The sequence below is a fragment of the Simochromis diagramma genome, unplaced genomic scaffold (genome assembly GCF_900408965.1).
Source record: "Simochromis diagramma unplaced genomic scaffold, fSimDia1.1 OVJJ01000205.1, whole genome shotgun sequence".
NCBI lineage: Eukaryota > Metazoa > Chordata > Actinopteri > Cichliformes > Cichlidae > Simochromis > Simochromis diagramma.
Window position 1 is genome coordinate 16,943,842 of NW_024386782.1, and position 20,573 is coordinate 16,964,414.

The 20,573-nt window shown below is 41.7% G+C and overlaps 1 protein-coding gene across 4 annotated transcripts; it reads right to left on the minus strand.

Annotated features, from left to right (window-relative positions):
* Window positions 1-873: 873 nt before the first annotated feature.
* On the minus strand, window positions 874-19,770 carry LOC120727830 (KN motif and ankyrin repeat domain-containing protein 4-like). Of its 4 annotated transcripts, none has more exons than XM_040022374.1 (10): window positions 19,386-19,770; window positions 14,065-14,143; window positions 12,514-13,977; window positions 11,350-11,425; window positions 9,444-9,764; window positions 9,183-9,267; window positions 6,568-6,787; window positions 6,337-6,479; window positions 5,607-5,807; window positions 874-4,832 (listed from the first exon to the last, which is right to left on the minus strand). In XM_040022374.1, the coding sequence occupies exons 2-10, from the start codon at window positions 14,081-14,083 to the stop codon at window positions 4,740-4,742; spliced, it is 2,622 nt and encodes an 873-aa protein (XP_039878308.1). In that variant the 5' UTR covers window positions 14,084-14,143; window positions 19,386-19,770; the 3' UTR covers window positions 874-4,739. The 4 variants fall into 4 exon arrangements, with proteins under 4 accessions (XP_039878308.1, XP_039878306.1, XP_039878307.1 ...); XM_040022372.1 differs by having other exon boundaries at window positions 9,444-9,767; window positions 19,386-19,768; XM_040022373.1 differs by lacking the exon at window positions 19,386-19,770 and adding an exon at window positions 17,569-19,378 and having other exon boundaries at window positions 9,444-9,767.
* Between the last annotated feature and the right edge of the window lie 803 nt (window positions 19,771-20,573).

Sequence of the window (20,573 nt, forward strand, 5' to 3'; positions counted from 1 at the left end):
CCATTCATTGTTTCAGGCAAGATACACACACCCGCACACTTGCACGCACGCACACAGTCTCCACTTTCTGCGATGGCCGATATCTGAGTGGACAGTTTTGGATAGCGCCGTGTGGGAGGGCCCGGCCGGTGGCTGCATGTCTAGAAAGGCCTGTCATGTGATGTAACCGAAGAAACCGAAAGTCAGGGGGTGATGTAATGAGGGTGATACCAACTTGTCGTGTCAGTAAACATGCTTCATACTGGTCCCCCCCCCACATCTTTAACACATATACGCCACTTACAAACCTTAAAAGTCTAGTTGTGTGTATGTGTGTGTGTGTGTGTTCATTAATATGCATGTGTGCTAACGTTCATCCCACAGCCATATCTGAACTGTTTTGTATGCTCTTTGTTGCACAATCCTCTTAGAATGCCTTCTGTATTGTGTACTGCATGGAAGAAAACAGTGCGTGGAAACAGGTGTGTTAGTGAGTATGTGAGCGAGTGTGACCGTGGAAAAGCTGCGAGGGTGCTTTTTGATTCATTGGTTTGTAAATATGTTTTCATAAAGTTTTTGATAATGTATTATATACTTATGTAAAAGAGAAGCTGTACATAAGATTTTAGATAAAGTGTCGACAGGTATATTAATTTATTTGTATAAAGGAGAGCACTGCATTCCCTGATTGTAAAAAAAATCCAAATGATCCACCAAAGTGGTTTGTGTTGTTTCTTGCTGTGCATCATTTCGCATCCTCTTTTTTCTGTGCAAAATTTCTTTTGTTGTTAACCCTCACAAAATGTGGAGACCCTTCCCCCAAACCACCCGCATCTTTGCAACATTTCCCAACCTCAGTGTCAATGAGATGATTGAGTTTTGTTTATTTGTGCCTTTTGTTGTTGTTGTTGTTGTTTTAATTCTTGCGTTTTCATGAAATAGACAGGGATCAGCCATCTACTGTACATGCAATGATGAACTGTGTTAAGACCAAACTGATTCCACTTTTTTGATTTCCTGTACTGGATTACTTTTGAATATCTCTATATATTGATATATAAAATATGATTGAAAACAGCCTGTGCTGTTGTATTTATTATTTCCTTTTGCAACACGTTTTTACCATTAAGGAGTTTTTGAACGAGGTGAGTTGCAAAATGAGTTGCTTTAGAGCTGCACAGTGTGATGCTTTTATACCAACAATAGTTCAAATGCATGTGATCCAAAAAGTGACACAACAAGTCTATTCCATAAGCCAGTAGGTCCCTGCTTTGAAGAATATATTAATGTATAAATTCATGTGATGTAGTTTTAATTATGCCAGTTTTAATTGCTTTTGCATTAACTGCCCTACATTTACAAAACAGGTTTTTCAGTTGAATCTTTAATGCATTGAGTTGAATAGCTCTGATTGAGCATTTTAGCTTTAGCTAGATTAGCAAGCACTTCAGTTCTCTAGCAATCTCTGGAAGCTGGGAGCAGTCATTTCAATTACAGTGGTGGAAATAATTACTTAATCCCCAGGTGAATTTGAAGTTTGCGGTCTCTAATTTTTATAATAGTTTCATTTTTAGTGGAGAAAGACACAATGTCAAACAAATATTTCAAAAAATAAATAAAAGAAAATAAAAATAAAAACACTAGCAAGAGGAGTCTTAAAGCAAATATGTTTGGAACAACAGTGCTCTGATTACAAAAGCTAACAGACAAGGCAGGTTTAAGAGGAAAAGAAAATCCATAAAAAACACCTTACATAAACAGTAGTAATTGGTTTCCATGTCATTGAGTGAAATAAGTATTTGATCCCCTGCAACCTGTGTGAATTCTGTGTCCCACAATTTGGCCACCATGTCTGGAGGAATAAAAATACTGAGTATGGTTGAAAGAACACCATGTTCACAGTCAAGCACAGAAGTGGAAAAATTCTGCTTTGGGGCTGTTTTTCTGCTAAGGTTACAGGACGACTTCACAGCATTAAGGGGCCAATGGATGGGGCCATGCACTGTGAAAACGAGAACTTCCTTCCCTCAGCCAGAACACTGAAGATAATTTGTGGTTGGGCTTTCTAGCATGACGATGACCCAAAACATATCAACAAGGCAACAAAGGAGTGACTAAAGAAAGAGCTATTAAGGTCATGAGCTACAGCCACCCCGCCCAGGAGTTAGCCAAAATCGCTCCTGAGATGTGTGCAAACCTGTTGACCTGCAACAAACATGTTACCCCCACCAGGTACTTAGTCATGTTTTGCTTGAAGATCAATTACTTATTTCACTCAGTGACATGCAAATCAATTCATAACTTTAAGTATTCTGTCTCTCTCCATTAAAATGAATGAGGTATAATTCTCAGAAACATTAAACACTTTTTTTTTTTACCTCATTTTGGTTTTCTGATCCACATTTATTGTTTGTTTCAGTCTCTCTCTACCCTTTTCCAGATGCTGCAAACAGATGGTAGACGTGAGTTTAGCTTAGTATGCGGCACCTGAAGACTCTGATATTTTCTCTGGGATTTAGTTGAGATCAAAAACAGAGCTAGAGGTGTGTATTAATATTAAGCTTTCATCAAGTCCTCAGAAAGACCCTAAATCAGTGCTAATGCTGTTGCTGCACTTCTGCTACTAGTTCTATCCCTTGTATACATCAATATGTGTCATACATGTATTCAAACCCCATTCACATTTTGCACACTTTTGATTTTTTAAATAAAACTGGAATTTTTCTAAAAATCAAATTATACTAAGTTGCAAATGTAATTAAAATCAAAATCAGAGGTTTCTCAGCACAAAAGGATTCCAATTGAGTCAGTATGTTTGGCATGTCTCCACAAGTTTTAAAAACCTGGATCTTGACTGTCCAGTCTTCCTGGCCATTCCAACCAAGCTAAATCCATAATGTAGGAAAGTGTGCAAAACATGGAGGAGTTGCAATCATTTCTGAAACAAATGCAAATGCTAAGTTTAGCCCTACCGCATTATATTTGGCAAACTAGCAGCACAAGCTAACAAGCAGGGAAACCACAAACAGTGTCTGCTAATAAGTGCTTTTCATTTTACCTTTTATGTGAACCGCACGGAGCACAAGTGTTGTCTGCAGAAATATCAGCATTAAGTTGGATAACATTATTAGTTCTTATTAGCTGAAATACTCTACAGACTGTACCAAATGAAGCCACGCTGACTGAAATGCGTTTTGCTTTCAGAGTGATTCATCAGCAGACAGAGAAACTGTAGCAGATAAATCCAGTCCATTATCATTATTAAACTGAAGCCAGCAAATGCCTTCAGACTGCACAGACGCCCCCCCTCCATTGTTGTATCACACCCCCTCAGGGTGTTATGGAATAGGTATGTTTTATTAGTCCACTGTTCCCTGCAGAAAAGAGGTGTCACAGACATTTTTATCCCTGCACAAAGGCTGAAATGAGCACTGTTACTTGCTGTAACCCGCTTCTTTGAGTGGGGGATGGGGGACGCGCACCTATGCAGTCATGTGACATGCGTATGTGTGTGTGTGTATCCACAGTTACATGTTATCATCTCTTTGAAACACTTTATTCTGACAGAGCATTTCCATACCGGCCTCCTTTTTTGTTATTTCTACATACGGATACATTTCACTAATAGAAAAGATGCCCGTTCCATCTCAGTCTGCCACATCTTCCTCGCTTTCTGACGATTTATAGTTGCTCGTGGTCATTACAGCAGGACAGCCAGTCAGCTAGAATAGAAGAAATCCTCAGGGGAAATGAAGAACCCGTGCCCTGTCACACAGAAATCCAACGCCTTCGCCATCTATGCAATCCTTTTTTTGCCTTATCTCACAAACATAATCTCAGCTCTGTGCACAAAAAAACAAAACAGTGCCCCTTGCTGTTTCCCAGGGGGCTCGAGGAAACAAAGGCCATTCAAACAAATCTGATTTCACAACTGACTGAGCATTCCTAGGTGACATACAGCTGGAGTGCAGGTGAATCTCACACGTTGTCCTCTCACACAGTGGAATTACTGCAAATCAAAAGGCACCATGTTCCGTCTGTCACACTTGAAAGAGATTATATCTACTTCCTTGTACGTGAGCGTTTTTAGGTTCGCCTCCGCTGTAGCTTTCTGTAGGGGGGATTCTTATTATGTTTGAGTTGGCTGGATGTTGGCGGTGATGCTGAAATGGATGAGCTGCGCCACCTCCTGGGCGACTTTGCCACTGCATGTTGCTCGTTTCAAACAATGAAATATCATCGCTTTTCTGTTATTTTATTAAAAACAGGCGTTGCATACATCAGTGTAGTTTTTACCAACGTGTGAAATAAACAAACTGGTCGATCGGCTCCAGGGATTTGTTTCTGTTTCGTTGGCATGCAGTATTTTGAAAGTATTTTATTGAAATGGTGCTTAGAAATGCTGAGAATTCCCCTTGGAAACATACAGGTAGAATCTTCTTACAGACAGATTTTTAGATACAACAAACATAATAAATATTCTTTCCACTGCATAGTTTGCAGAGCGAAGCTGCTGCACGGATGTGCAAAGATCAGCGATAATCTTAAACATCTATGGTAAAGACAAAATAAAAACAGCAGATCACTGCATGCTGCCCTGGCAACCATCATCTGCCTCACTTACTCATGCAGTACAGCCTCATTGTAATATCATCCCATTCAGCGCACCAGCTGTCACTAGTCCAGATTTCAGAAAAAAAGAAGCCTGCGTTTGAAGCGCCACTCAGGTGAGAGGATCTGACATGTGAACAGATCCGCTTCTACAGAGCTCGAGCTTTAGCGTGGGCCTGCAGCAGGGCAGCTGTATCGGCGTGGGAACCTTGCATGGCGATGGAAAGCGCAGTTTGACCTCGCTGGCAAATAGGAAACAAAGAAAAAAACAACATTTCAGCTCAGAGTGCAACATTAATGTGACTGATTCTGGGTCCCCAGATGGTGAACCCTTGAAGAATTTGGTGGTTTCCTGACTTTGTTATCATCTGATTGTTAAGTTAACATTATTTGTGTTACCGCACAAAACTGTTGGCGTTTCTGTAGGCCATATAAATTCATTTTTCCACAGTTTAATCAGTCTAATTAGTGTGGGTTTAGGTGAGACATTCTCTCACAGTCTACCTTTAAAGTACACTTAAGAGTGTACTTTAAAGGTAGACTGTCACAAGCAGAAGAGAGATTTGCCCCCGTTGCTCTTTCCCTGCCTCCACTTGTTCCGCATGGCACAGATATTGTACTGTTAGCGGATTAGCTCCTCTCAGCCCAGGGAGATTTGTCTTACTGTAGCCTTGATTAATCCTGGGGAAGCTCTATTCTGCTACATCCAGACTGTCAGTCCACTCACATCCACAGTGTGTGTCAACACATTCAAGCTTTCACGCATCTAAGATGCTTTTCTTTGCATTCAGTGATGTGAATGCTAAGATAGATGTGCCATTTTGTTAACAAATGGAGGTGAATCATCACATGAATTCAGTGTCCTAAAATTGAATTTTAATGGGTATGATGCCCAGACTATTGTTGCATCACAACATTATGATCCAGTTCACTGTGATCCCTGAAAATGACCACAGAAAAGAGTTTGCCAGCATTGTTTCCCAGGTTACATGATGATTTGTTTGATGTGGTCTTACCTTGTCAGTCAGAGTGAGGTCACACTGGCTTCTCTCCAGCAGGAGCCTTGCGATGTGCGTGTGGCCCCTCTCAGATGCGAACATCAGCGCTGTGGTTCCCTGGCTGTCCTGGATGTTAGCATCTGCCCCACAGCTAAGCAGCAGGCGAACCATCACAACTCGGCCATGTCTCACTGCCAAGTGCAGAGCTGTTTGGCCCGTCTGTGCGGAGAGGGAGAGAGTGTGAGGCCCAGACCAAGAATTGTTCAAATCTCCTCTTTCTTCTTCAGCTTTCATTCTTTATCTTTTAGTAGTCAGCGTCTTACTAACCTCAGTTTTATAGGGACAAGCCAGCAACTCCAAAGATAGGTATACATGCATACCCAGGTCTTTCAAACTGTTCATAACAAAGGCTGAAAGCTGAATGTGCAAACCCTTTACCCCAGTTTAAGATAATCCTGATGACATCATCCGCTTTCTCTAAATTTGAAAATCTCCTCCCAGAGCCACAGAAGACATTATACAGAAGTCTCAGTATGAACTCTGTCACTGATCATTTTTTCCTGTGTAAAATCTACCAAGTGATTCATTGATAATGGATGTGGTTAGGTATAGCTTTCCGTTCACTGCTTAGAAAACAGTACAAACCAGCACAGGGTGCTATAGGACGGAGCTGCGCTGCCATCTCACACTGATATCCCCCTCCTCCCCTCCTCATCCCTATTACATTTGTCCTTATTGCTTGTGGTACCTTGCTGGAGCGAATGTTAATGTTGCCCTGCTCCATTAGTTTGCGGACAACTTCCATTCCGCCGGGTCCATCAGGGGCTGTCAGCGAGGCCAGCATCACCGCCGTGTAGCCAGAATTGTTCTGAACGTTCACATCGCTGACACCTGTTGCACAGGGAAGATGTCAGACGTTTTTAGTACTAACAAACGTTGTATTACAATAGCTTCAACAACACGGTTACCTATATGTTACCTGTATCCAGGATCAGGGTGACAATGCTGTAGTTGCAGTGGGAGACGCTGTAATGAAGCACTGTGTTCCCGTTGTCGTCCGCCAGATTGACTAGAAAGGCCAGCAGGGAGGGTGTTTCCTTCTTTATGTGTTTCAAGTATGCAGCCACCCTGCTGGCCTCAGAGGCCTCCTCTGCTGCTGCACTGAACCAGTGCTGGAACAACACAACCAGGGCCTTCCTCTGGAAAATATATGAATAAGAACGATTCCTGGTGAAGCATGAATTTAATTAACATATATTACATGTTTAGAACATTATGTGGTACACATGTCCTCTTTCTGAGGACAAGTTTTGCATGCTATTTTTTATTGTTTAAAGTTTATCTGATGAAGACATCATATCCAGTAGCGTTAATGCTGCTCTGTGGCTGAGTAGTTGCTTTTCTGCCCACCTGTAGAATATAAAATATAAAACATTCTCTCTTTGAAGCCCCCTCTGTGGGGCTGGGAAAAGCCAATATAGAAGTGCCGCAAACTGCAGCTCCTTAAATGGCACCTCATGACCAATGTTCCCTCTAAGCTGCGCGCGTGCGCAATTGCGCACTGCTGGCACGGTCTCTGCGCACAGAAAATCTGCGTTGCGTACAAAAAAAAATCTAACCTGAATTGAAATTAAAATCAATACTTTAACAATTGTTTTGCAGTGTTAGTCAGTAACTGCTGGCTGCTCCAGTATGGGATTAGAACGATGCCGCCTTATCCCATAGTCCAGCCAATAATACGATTCACATTCGTATATACGCAGCTAATCAACGTCGTTGACAGGCTATGACAGCGTCCTTATGTGCCGGCACCGGTGTTTTAGCTAGCAAAGCGGCGTGGCTGATGTGGAGTGAAGCCACGTTAATGACAACGTGTACAACCATTGGAGATGTGAGCAGGACCGACGGAACAATTGACGGAAAAAGTGTGGACTTTATACCAGTTTTTAAATTGTGTTGATAGGCCACGTAAAACCAGAGTTATGATAAAAATATATGCAGTGTTTGGTTTTCTTCCTGAATACTGTCATTGTTTATATTTACTGCAGGAAGAAACGGTAAAAACGGAGTTTTATAAGGAAAACGCTCGAAAGCGCTCTCCACCTGTGAGCAAAAACAAAACCCAAAAAACCCCCCACCCTTTCCTATTGGTCAAAAAATGTACCATGTCAACCAATCAAAAAATGATATGGCAACATGGCAGTTAGTTGTGTAGGGAGGGGGGAGTTTTAGGAGTGACGGCGGTGTTTTGAGATGTGAGAGATTTGAGACGTTTAGCGCAAATCTTGTGTAGTAAATGTGTAGTGTAGTCAATAGTTTTGTTGTGTGTGTCAGAACAATGAGGCGACTGCTGAATGTTACAGGTGTTACAGGAGTGATACATCTCCTGTTGTCAGGCCTGCAGGTATCAGGCTATGCAAAAAACTTTGTTGTTTGCATAACTCAGTTACTTTTTTGAAGAAGTAACTATATAATTAATTGCCCAACATTGGTCATTATATACTGTATTTTGCAGACACAGAGTTACAGGACTGTCTCCCAGACCACAGACTCATACTCATAAAACAATTTAGAGCTTTATATAAAAAGAAAGAAAAAAAGAAAGAAAGTTTTGTTTTCAAAATTGGAGTTCAAGTTATTTTTACTTCCAATAGTGTTAACATACTACACAGGTCATGAACAAGATTTTTTTTTTTTAATGGGCTAAAGCAGTTAATTAAAAGTAGTCTAACATAAATGTAAATGCTGTAATTTGATTATTTTAATAAACCATGTAACTTGGATGGATTCGATGCTGGCGTGACCACAGTGCACACGTCTGATGTTGCTCACAGTGGTCCAAGGGACCGCTCAGGGAGTTTGTGTGTTTGCTCAGACACATGAAAAATTAGAGGGAACATTGCTCATGACAAATCCCTTAGATGTCTATGTTAACATATCTGACTCTAGATCAGAAAACAAAACATGTTAACAACCTGGTCTGTTTACGAATGCAATGAATTATGGGTTAGCCTTGTTAGCAATGCTAGCTAGCTGGTGTTAGCATTGCATGATAACTCCTCAGAGCTACCCTCGTGTCTTAATTTGGTATTGTTCAGCTGCCAAACTCAAAAATCCAAAATGATAGTCAACAATCAAATGATTTACATCATTGTAGCAACATTCAACTTTTGAAATGCAACATGTCCCAATAGAACCATGTGATTGCAATCCACTTCAATACAAGGCAATGAAGTAACAAATAGAACCACAAAGAAGGAAAAAATGGTGTTGCCAGCTCTGTGCCAACTATTTTTTTTTTAACCTTATACAACTCTGTTTAGTGTCTGTTCGTTCTGGCGTAAAGGGTTCTGCAGATACCTCAGTTCCCAACCTGGTACTGCAAACTCTGTTCAGCAGGCATTTATACTGCATGTCTCTTTGTGGACAGATTTTTGTCAGCATGATAGGATGACAACCGTCCAAGATGTTTATTTGGCTGGGTTCTGAGAACTCATTTGTGTCTCTGCTGGTGCACAGACATATTTTTAATGCAGTAAATGAAAGAAAAATTTCATATCTTTTTAAATTTAATCTCTAGTCTTGACTGCTTACCATGTCATCATTGGGGTTGTCCATGTTGTCCATGTGATTATTAAGGAAATGACAGGCAGAAATAAAATCTGCATTCACTGCTTCTCTGGAAGAGGAAAAAAATGTGTATATGTGTGCTCAAGGAAGGCCATAATAGAGCGACAGTTCACTTTAAAACATGAGGAACATATTATATTATGATCAGATGAAATTAGCTTCCTGCTGAGTGCAATTACATCTTCCAAACAGACACCGATTGGGTGTTTGTTGAGGTCCTCTCACCTGCCTTTGGTGGTTGTTTCCGAGCCAGAGTTTCCCTCCATCTGTTCTCCTGAGGGCTGTGTTTTCATCTTGGCCGTTTTCTCTGTAGCCCTAGCTACTAGAGATACATCACCTCCATCTGTCCCCCCAAAACCTGTTCCTTCCAGTTTCATCTGTCTGCCTGGGTCAATTTGCTTCTCTTCTTCTGTTCTTCTCTTCTCTGTGTCTGGATCCAGCTGGGCAGGAGCCACCTCCCTAGGAACTGTGCTACTGTTCCTCTGCTCCAAATCATCATGGACACTTTGGCTCATACAGGCCTGATTTTTACTGGCAGTCTCATTGCTTCTATAGAAAATGAATGGAAAAAAAAGAGGTACATGTTAAATGTTACAACTGCTTCTACACTTTTGGTTTGTTTTTTTATTTCGGTGACAGAGGTTGGTGAACTTATACATAGTAAATCTTGTGAATTTGCTTAATTATCTCAAACCAATGACTAGTCTGAATGTCTTATGTATGTTTAGGGGAGCCAGAGGCTGGGAACTGCTATACAGTGCATACAGAAAGTATTCACAGCACTTCACTCGTCCATTGGTCAAAATTCTACACATAATACCCCATAATGGCAAAGTGAAAAAGTGTGCTTACATTTTTTTTAACATTTATTAAAAATAAAAACCAAATATATAACATGAACATAAAGATTGTAATTATATAAAGATCTAAGGAAGGGTCCAGATACATTTCCGGACCATTAAAGTTCCCAATGAGCACAGTGGCCTTTGAAACCACAGGGCTCTTCATAGAGGCCAATGGGGTAGAAAGGTCACCTCTCTGACCAAAAACCTGATTGTCACTCTCACAGAGCACCAGCGTTGCTCTGTGGAGAGAGGAAAACCTTCCAGAAGGACAACCATTTCTGCACCACTCCACCAATGAGACCTGTTGGGTAGAGCAACCAGTCTGAAGTCAATCCTCAGTAAAAGTCACATGACAGCCCACCTGGAGTTTCCCAAAAAACATCTGAAGGGCTCTCAGACCACAAGAAACTAAATTCTCTGGTTCACACATTAAACTTTTTGGCCCGAAAGCCAATTGTCATGTCTGGAGGAAACCAGGCATCGCTCATGACCTGGCTAATACCATCCCTACAGTGAAGCATGGTGGTGGTAGCATCATGCCTTTCAGCAGCAGGAACTGGGAGACTGGTCAGGGTTGAGGGAAAGATAAATGCAGCATTGTGCAGAGACATCCTTGATGATAACCTGCTTGTGAGTGCTCTGGACCTTGGACTGGGGCGAAGGTTCATCTTCCAACAGGACAACTACCCTAAGCCCACAGCCAACATAACAAAGGCGTGGCATCAGGACCCGTCTGTGACAGACTTGAACCTAATTGAATATCGCCGGAGAGATCTGAAAATGGATGTGCACAATGTTGCCTTCCAACCTGATGGAGCTTGAAAGGTTGTTCAAAGAAGAATGCGAGAAACTGCCCCAAAATAGGCGTGCCAAGCCTGAGGCATCATACTCAAAAAGACTTCAGCATGTAGTTGCTGCCAAAGTGGTTGGTGCTTCAAGAAATATTGAGCAAAGGCTGTGAATACTTTCCTGCTTGTACAGTCAAGGAGATATTTTACTTGAATTGTAATGCTGAACCAGAAAACACATTCCTTTATGGCTATTTTATTGTAGATGAATGAAATAAACATACTTGTGAGGCTTTGAAATATGGTTTATGATCACTGTGTCATTTTACGATACAGGAGCTGCCTCTTTCCTCCCCTTAACTGACAACAGGGAGTGGTACTCATATTTCAGACTTAAATCATGATGTTTTTCTGTGTCGGGACTGTACAGAACCTCAAATCAAATAACCAACAATCATAACATTTAGGGTTGCTAAAGTCAGGGAGTTATTTACTAACCCTTCTTTAACACCCCCAGAATGTAGGTTTTTCGACGTCTGGGCACATCCTTCTGTCTGCAGGATGGATTTAGAGGCTACACAGAAGACAAACACAAAGGATATGATGAAATGTCAGCATTACATGCTCCTCATTAGATTCAATGGCTTGTTTATGTTTGCATAAACCATTTCATCACTGCTAAAGCTAATTGTAATGCTGTCTGTAAATCCAAGAGCCGCCTACTCATCAGTTAAACAAAAAAACAAAACACAAACCCCATCAGTTTCCTTCTAATCCATCTGTCTCAGTTTTATGATGCAATGTCTTTTAAAGTAAATGGTGACTCAGTTTGAGCTTCAAAACTGACTATAAGCTAACATTTTGCTTATCAGCTTCCTCTTACTCAATTTGTCATCGTCCTGGGTTTTAAAATTTTTGTTATGGTCTTGGAATTCTTCTTCTTATTTAACCTTCTTTTGGTTCTCAGTTTGATCATTTCTCTTTATTCTTGTTTGACACATTCAGTCTTAGTTCTTTGTTTCAGTTTCTGGTGATTTTCGAGTATTCTGCCTTTGGTTTATTTTGTCTTCCCCTCTTTGTCAAGTTTGCATGTTTAAGTCTATCATCTCTGTTCAATTCCTTTCTCGCTTGTGCTTTATATTGAGTTCTTGTCCTTGTCTCGTCCTCCCTGATTACCTTATTACCTTTTGTTTTTTTACTTAGTCTCCCCGTATCGTTCCCTGAATAATAATTCCTCATGCCTCCTGGTAATTTGCTTTCCTTAGCTTTGCTTTCTGTTTTTGTACTGTGCAAACCTTTAGACTAGTCAGCATTAAATGCTGGCCTTATCTCACCTCCATCTCCTGTGTGCTACATTTGGGTTCACAAAAAAACTAACCTCATTCCATGATACATGATACAAAGGTTCATACAGCTAATGAAATGCTGTTGTTGTTAACAATTATTAGATGAAAATTATTCTTATTCTTTGCACTAAACAAAGCTCCGCCGACTCACTTCCAACATTCAGATTTGGCTAACCCTATTAAACCCAGTGGGATTTCTTATACAAAAACAATAACACTGATCCTGGCTCACTTTGACTTCAGTGTTACTATTATTAACTCTGAAATGTGGCTTCTGTTATCTTCAACTGTATAGCTACCTGCTGAATCTTCTTACCGTCACTGTCTCCACGCTGTTTGTGGCAGGACATGAGGATGTCGACAAGTCCCATCATCTCCTGCTGCAGAGAGTTGACTTTGGGATCTGGGTGCTTTAGATGCTTGCCCTCTTTTCCTGATTCACTCTCTGTGCACAAACACTTCCACTGCTGCTCCAGCAGACTCTTTATCTTCTTTATGTGATGGATCACCTCAGCTGTGTCTGTACCTTCAGAAACCAGTGGACGTCTTTCAGACGATGTTGAACTGACCGCAGACTTGTGTTGCTGCCTTGTTTGATCGTTTGCATTAACCGTTCTTTTACTACTAAAGCAAGGTGCTTTATCATACTCTGATCTCACTACCGTCTCATCTCCATCCTGATCTACCACCACCCTCTCTGCACGGACCCACACCGCAGGATTCTTAATGAGGTGTTCTATCTTCTCGTCTTTCCTTTTGCTTTCCTTTTGCTGCTCCTTTAGCAGCCCTGACACTCTCTGGAGCTCCAGGCTAGTCTCGTGGAGCTTCTGCTCCAACACAGCTACTTTGGCTTGCAGGGAGGTCACTGTCAGCAGCTCATCCAGATCTGTACTAGTCCTCCACTCATGCGTAGGATTGGAGTCATCTTGGCTGACACTGTAATTTCTAGGAAATATACTGTGACTTTCATGCTGAAGTCCTCTCAATACTTTGCTATTGTGAGAGGATGTACCAGGATCTGTTGTGCCGTTCATTGTGGAGGGATGGTCACGTGGACTCAGTCCCAGACGAAGTCTTTCTCTTTCCTCCTGGAGGATGCAGATCTGCGCTCTGAGCTCAGGAATGACCCTCACTTCCATCTCAAGGTCCCCCACTCGTTCGAGGGCTTCAGTGAGGCGCCTCAGCAGACCTGAGCAGTCCTGTGGCCGAGGGCTGTCCGAAGAGTGGAACACATCTTCACATGAGATGTTTCTTCCCCCAAGGTGATCCTTTGAACTCCAGACGCTGCTGTGGTCATCTGTAGACTCTGACCCTTGTCTCAGTAAAACCGTAAGTGGCAGACTGGAGGCACGGAGGAGATGGGGTCTGATATGTTCCCCTAGAGGTTGCTCATCAAACTCCTTGATTCTGGCTTCCATCTCTGCCAAAGATTTAAACCCTGTGGGGGAAACAGGTGGCCTGTGATCATATGCCCAGGAAGTATAGCCATGATGATGATGGGCGTCTGACAATCGAGACCTGGGGCCAAGAGCTCCGGTAGATCCCCAGGGGCTCGGGCGGTAGCCACACCCAGAAGCATTGAGGTGCCTTGGTAAAGTGCTTGCGCGTACTTCCTTGCTTCTGCGCTGAATGGGAATCCTTTTGATGGTGTTCCCTTTCTCTATGTCGTCTACATATTTCAGAAAATCCAGGTCAAGTCGGAAGCCATAAGGGGTTTCCACTGAATATGGGGGCTTCTCCTTGATTCCGTTCTGTGCTGTTTTACAAGGTGCAATATTCCCTGCAAAAATTACAAACAGTAAGTGAGCATGCATTTCAAATAAATATCAGATTCAGTGAACTTCTGAAGCAAAAAACCTTTTTCTACCATTTTGTGTCGCCATCATTTGTTCTCCTTAGTTCTCCAAAAAATGTGTTGACACATTATCTGATTGGACCTCGGGCATCTGACGAGAAAAAGGAGGACTAAATTAAGCCAACAACATATGAGAAACCTGTTTCTGCATTTTTACAAGTGGTCAAAGTGATTATTGTGTGGTTATATAATAATGTAATGAGCATATTGCCGATTTCAACATTTTGGCTCTGACATTGACTTGAGGTTTATTTGTGGTGCGTTTGGTGGCAGACTCGGTCCAAGTTTTGCGACCAGATGGAATAGCAATCATCCTTGTTTGTGCTGCACACACAATATGCTCATTCATTCACCCACATGTAGTGAGTGGATAACAAAACACAAACATTCAATTACGCCGAAGTACTTTTTCTCTCTCCCCCTCTCTTATTCTCTTCTCTTCCCAAAGTTTTCTATTTTTTCTCACACTCTTGCTGCTTCATTTCTTCCGTCCACCAGGCAGCTATTATTCAACAGTGGCAGGCCTGATCTTCACTTGATTATAGTCCTGCCATCCAGGACGAGAGCTGAAAATAGCTTGAGACTGTTTAGCCCAGCAGCTATGGCCAGCAGTGCAAAATAAACTCCTACAGACATAAATACAGACAGTCATTGTTCTGACTCAATACTTTCCTCCCTTCCTTCTCTCCCTGTGCCTCCTACTAGTTCTACAGTTTTCTTTCAGAGAGTTTGTTTTTCTATCACCGAACTATCTAGAACTTCATCGTTCACCTTGGAAAGTGATGTATTTTTACAGTGCAACGCTCTACTGCCTTTTTAATATACTGGCGTGCCCTTCTCCTCTTTGATATCACTCCTCCCCCCGCCTCCCTCTCTGAGCATCTCCCCCTCTTAAATCTTTACCTCTTCCCGCCTCCCACGTTTCCCCTCCTCTCTCCTGACCACCAGCCTCTGCGGCTGCTTGCTGTCCTCTTGAGGCACGGCGGCCACCAAGCCACAGCCCCAAACAATGTCAGCTATGCAGTAAACAGACAAACACCACCGAATGTCCCTGCTGGGAATTTTCACCTCTATCATTCACACACTCGTTGGTGGCCGGCAGTAAACGGCAAAGAAATGTGCAAATTGCAGACACGCAGGGATGTGAGCAATTTTGCAGAATAAAGCCTGCACACTGAGACATATACATGAGGCATAGATACTGAGGGCTGTACATTTGGAAATATGGTGCATATATATTTACAGGACACGACACAGTTCCCGATTAAGAAAAAAAAAAAACACAGAGATTTACTTTTCAGAAATAAATAATTTGATGCTCAGTATTGTGCCATGAATAGCTGATAAATCAAAGATGACATGAAACAAATTTAAAAAAGCAGTGTTTTTTTAAAAAAAAAGAAATTACTTGACGAGTATTAACAGTGCAGGGTGCAGAGAGAGATGACAAGCAACATTCAGGGAAGGTCCCCTATCAGTGTACTGAGTGTACTTGTTTGGTACTAAAGTTTAAACTGTTTTGAGCTTCGTTTCTCCGACTTTAATAACCAAAATCTTTTGCACGAACAGAATAATATAAACTATTCCTTTTTTTCCCATCATATTCAGTTCTGTTACCCTTGCATATGTCTAACCACTGTATTAGATACTAAAACTACATTATTTACTGTTATTTTCTTGTGGCTTCCATGATGTTGAGAGGACTCTTTTAGGCCTCCGTCTGACAAGTCTAAGTTTAGCTCGTACATGTGGGCGTAAAGCTAAAGCACATGTCAGGCAGTGAGACCCAGATATGTCTTCATTTTAAAGGCTAATTGAAGACCATTCTGGTGCTCCAGATATACAGAAAAATCAAGAGGTACACAAGAAATATTTCCATAAAGCTAGTGTAGCATGAATAATAGAAAAAGAGCGTGCTGATTGCAAGCAGAGACTTCACTATTGTCTCTGTCAATCAGCGCTGAAGCACAGAGCACCTGTTACTGCAGACATCCCGATCTCTCTGTTGACTCAGTTCAAAATATAAGCTGCTGGCTCGACTTCAACCCAATGACAACAAAAAATTCTTTTACAAGTAAAGAAGTTTTAGGTTCTCAATAAGAAATGTCTGGCTTACTTTAAGAAAAATATAAGCGTTTAGTACCTGCACAGAAAGAAATTGGTGGGGCTAAAATGCACTTTTTGATTTCTTATGAGTAGGCGGACATAGCAGCGCTGTATTTAACTTAAAGCCAGAGCTGGATCAAGTGACCCTGAACGCCCCCATAGTTACGCTGCAGTAGGCCTAGACTGCTGGGGGTTTCCCATGATGCACTTTTTTTTAAGCTTCAGTTACCCTTTTGCACGCACTATGTGTTTATAGACCACTCTGCATTTAATCATTAGTTATTATTATTCTCGGACTCTCTTCCCAACTTGTCATGGTAGATGGTTCTGCTAGAGGTTTCTTCCTGGGAAAAGGCAGTTTTTCTTTCCCACTGTCGCCAAGTGCTTGGTCATGGGGGGGTTGTCTGATTGTTGGGGTTTTCTTTCTATTATTGTAGGGTCTTTACCTGACAATATAAAACACCAAGAGGTAGCTGTTGTTGTGATTTGAAATATTGGAGAAAAAAATGAAAAAATGGAGAGGCTTAAAATAGGTTATTACAGTGGTTGGAAGCAGCTAAATATGGTATACGTTCAATAAACAAGGTATACAGGCGCAAGAAAGAATGATTTATGCAGGATTCTGTGCAGTACCTCCCCAGTGATGTGAGAGATTTTAGAGTCACACAGAACGTCATAACTGGAAGTTACTGGTGCTAAAGGTGATTCTACAAGGAGCAAGGATACTAAAGTTTTCACAGGACTCTATACTATCCCGTCCTGTGAAAACGTTCCTTTTCATAACTGTACAGTTAAAACCTTTTTAACCTGGAGCCACGCTAGCTTTTTCCCTCCCACCTACCAGTCAAGGCTAGCTATAGTTGAACATTTAAATGAGACTTGTAACTGTAAAGTACGGAGTCCCGCAAGGGACATGGGAGAAAAACAAAATTAAGACGGACTTTTGCGAGATCTCGCAAAACTTTTGCGAGATCCCAAGTTAGTTTTGCGAGATCTCGCAAAAGTTCATCGTAATTTTTTTTTCTCCCATGTCCCTTGCGGGGCTCTGTAGTAAAGTAATTATCTCCAAAAATGTCAAACTTTTAAAAACTGCATGTAGAATATTAAGCAATAGGAATGCCAGTTTTAGATGCTTTATTTTCAGTTTTCGAGCAAACAAAGGAGCTTCACACTGCTTGTTGTTGCCCGCAAGCCGTCCATTTTTACGCATAAATATAGACCCGAACATTTCCTCCTCACCAGGTTACCACAGAGGAAACAATATAGCAAAGTTAGGGTTAGGCATTTCCCAGGAGCCACTGCCCAACTCTCTCCACATTTCTGTGGCATAGGTTTTAATTGTCTGCGCCTGGAGGAGTAGGCCCACCTCACAGGAAACCCACGAAATGAAATGTAAAATATTTGCTTTACCCCAAACAGGCCCCAGCCGAACAGCAGTGCACAGCAGTCCTGCTACCTCCGCACATAATGAATTCAGTCAAGCATTGCAATGGGCTCAAATTTTCTTAAAAATAAAATAAAAAATCAAGGCCTCCTTTATGTTCAGCTCTTGTTGTTTTTCGGCTGGAGGAACGCCACATTCTTCTCGCACAGCTATTTTCCCTTTACTTCAGTTTCTTTTTATCCTTGTGTGCCCACAACAGCTGCTCCCCTCCTCTGGGTGAGTGCGTCCTCTCTCATACAGACCTTAAGGCTCTCCCTGCATCAGCATAAACCTCATAATCACAACATGTCTGTCCACAGCATTCTTTACCAAAACCACAAGTTCAGTGTTCACTCATGATGTCAAATGGCTGCAGCCTCCCTATGTAGCAGCAGTAAACTGGACTAAAAGCTAATTTATTGTTGAAAGTAACAGGTCAAGATTTGCGGTTATCATAGATGATAGCAAAACATTTCACCAGGCTCATCTTTAGCCATGTTAATCATGTGACTCTCTCAGGATGGTTACTGTTTCTCTTCAGAAATATTGAGGCAACGTTTTGGTGGATTGCTATATCCGCAGAGGAAGTGTCCTGTGTTTTTTGTAATATAGTGCAATATGATCAAGGTGATAACAACTGTTAGCTTGTTAGCATCTGGTTCAGACAATGCTCCGCCCACAAGCTGCTGAGCTGCTGCAATGGAGTCCATCTATTACTTATGGAATCAGTCCATGCATTTATGTTTTCTTGGGTTTCTGAATGTTACAGGATTGGGGACCTCGTAGTCATATTGCCACCGACAACACTGTATTGCACACATTTTGACACAATTGTACTGCATACCAGGATACGAATATTTGTGAAGATTTAGGTGTTTCCTTACCTGTTAATAGTGAGATTAAATAACTTCAAACCATAGCTTTCTCCGTGCACTGAACCTATAACCTGTGTCTCTTTGCTTCTTTACTGTGTCTGTATATATGTGTCCACATGTTTTACTGTCTATGCTGTGTTCCCAGAAAAAGTCCTTCCTCTCCTCTAGTTTTTTGGCTGTACAGCCTGTGGTTTTTCCAACTCATAACTCTAACCCTCATCTTCTCTTTGGAGCTGATTTAGGAAGCAAAGCCAAGTGTTTGGGCTCAACCCCCTGAATCCCCCTCCCCATCCTATTTCTCCCTATTGCTCTGTTTTCCCTGTTTCTTTAAAACATTTTTCACTGTCTCCTCAAAGTGTTCCTAGAAGATTTTCAGGTTCTGTGATATCCCCTCCCATATGTTTTGTTTTGGTGCTTTTGAACCGCTGGACTTGCCCTGTTCCCATTCCAACAGCACCAGGGTCAGGGTTGCAATGAGTTGCAATGTGGCATTCAAAGCCTCACTGGATGGTATGTGGAGCCAAAGCACACTGGATAAAACAGTTGCCTGGAGCCTCACGCAAGGAAAAAACAATGATATGCTAACATAAGAAGGTTAAAATAGAAACATGGGCAATGCGGGCAATGAGTTTGTGTCTTCATTGCATAAGTAAAAGTGTAATAAAATAAAAGTGACATTTAATCTTTTGAATGCAAAGATGTTGTCCTGAAGAGCTGTTTAGTATTCTTACTTGACCCAGAAGTCCACTCCACACCATTTGTTAAATCCATTTAGAGTCAAAAGCTTTTCTGACCCTGAATTTAAATCAGCCGGTCCCTGATCGAAGACATTCAAGGTCATCTTTCTGCATCTCGGCTTTGATTAACTGTCTGATCCAACAGTCCTCAAATGCCTGCAGATATGGGATGAATATTATATCTGAGCTTACCTTGTGGCATGTTGAGCAGTTTCCCCCACTCTGTACCGCTGAACTGTGGGAGTGATTGCCAGATAGTCCACTACCGTCTGCTCTCAGCTAGTTCAGCCTGTCTGTCTCCTGAGAAGGCAGGGAGGTGCTGTCAGGGAGAGTGGCATGCCGCGGCTATTTGGTAAATGCCAACGTGCAGCCCTTGCCATAACAGAAGCTGGGTTTACTTGTGTGTAAAAGGGAGCAATGAGCAAGGAGGAGCTTGTGAACATGCCTCCTGTCCAACTAGACTGACAAGTGGGAGGCTAGACATAGACGATCACACCCACTCCTCCAGACAGCAGCCAATAGAAGTTCAGAGGTGCAGCCGACTGGGAAAGACAGCTGCTCCTTTGGAACCCCGGTGACAACACGTCAAAGTAGCTTCTGGTAAGAAATGAGAGAAAGTACTAGTCACCTTACTGTGTCACCATGTAGAGTCTCATAGACCTCCCTCTTTGAGAATGTGAAATTCTACCCAGTGTTATGTGATCTGTGGCCTCTATAATCTGGTAAACACTGGGCGAAGCACAGGGCTTGGTGGCATTCACGGGGGTTAAGTCTCTCAGCGCATACCTCTCGTTCTGTAGGGATCCTCTTTCAGCCTGTTACTAGCATCTTCCTCTGAGAATCACCATCACATTGCGAAAATGGTAAACAGGCAGGTATTTGTACAACACTTTCTACACAGAGTGGCCCAGCAGAGCCCTTTTTCATCCCTTTATTTTAGTTAAGAGAGAAATACCAACATCTCAGTGACTGCTTAACTTTCATGGTCATCAGAGAATAAAAACTAGGACCACAGATGCTCCAAGAATTAATTCTTTCTGAGAAATATCACAACATTTTCTAAATTCATATGGTATCCATGACCTCTATAACTATTTTATAGGTATCCACTTGTAGTTCTGAGAAGATGCATTCTAAAGTGTTAACAGGGTTATAATTAGAGATGGCACAATACCACTTTTTTATGTCCGATATCATAAAATTGGATATCTGCCGATATCGATATGAATCCGATATAGTGTGTTTTTTAATCAAAAAAACAGTTTTTTAATATCTTGCTGCTTTTTGTATAAGTTAATACTCAAGTTAAAAAAAAAACCCCAACACCACTAAAGCTATTCTGTTATACCTGTATGTAAAAAAATACACTGCACCCAAAAT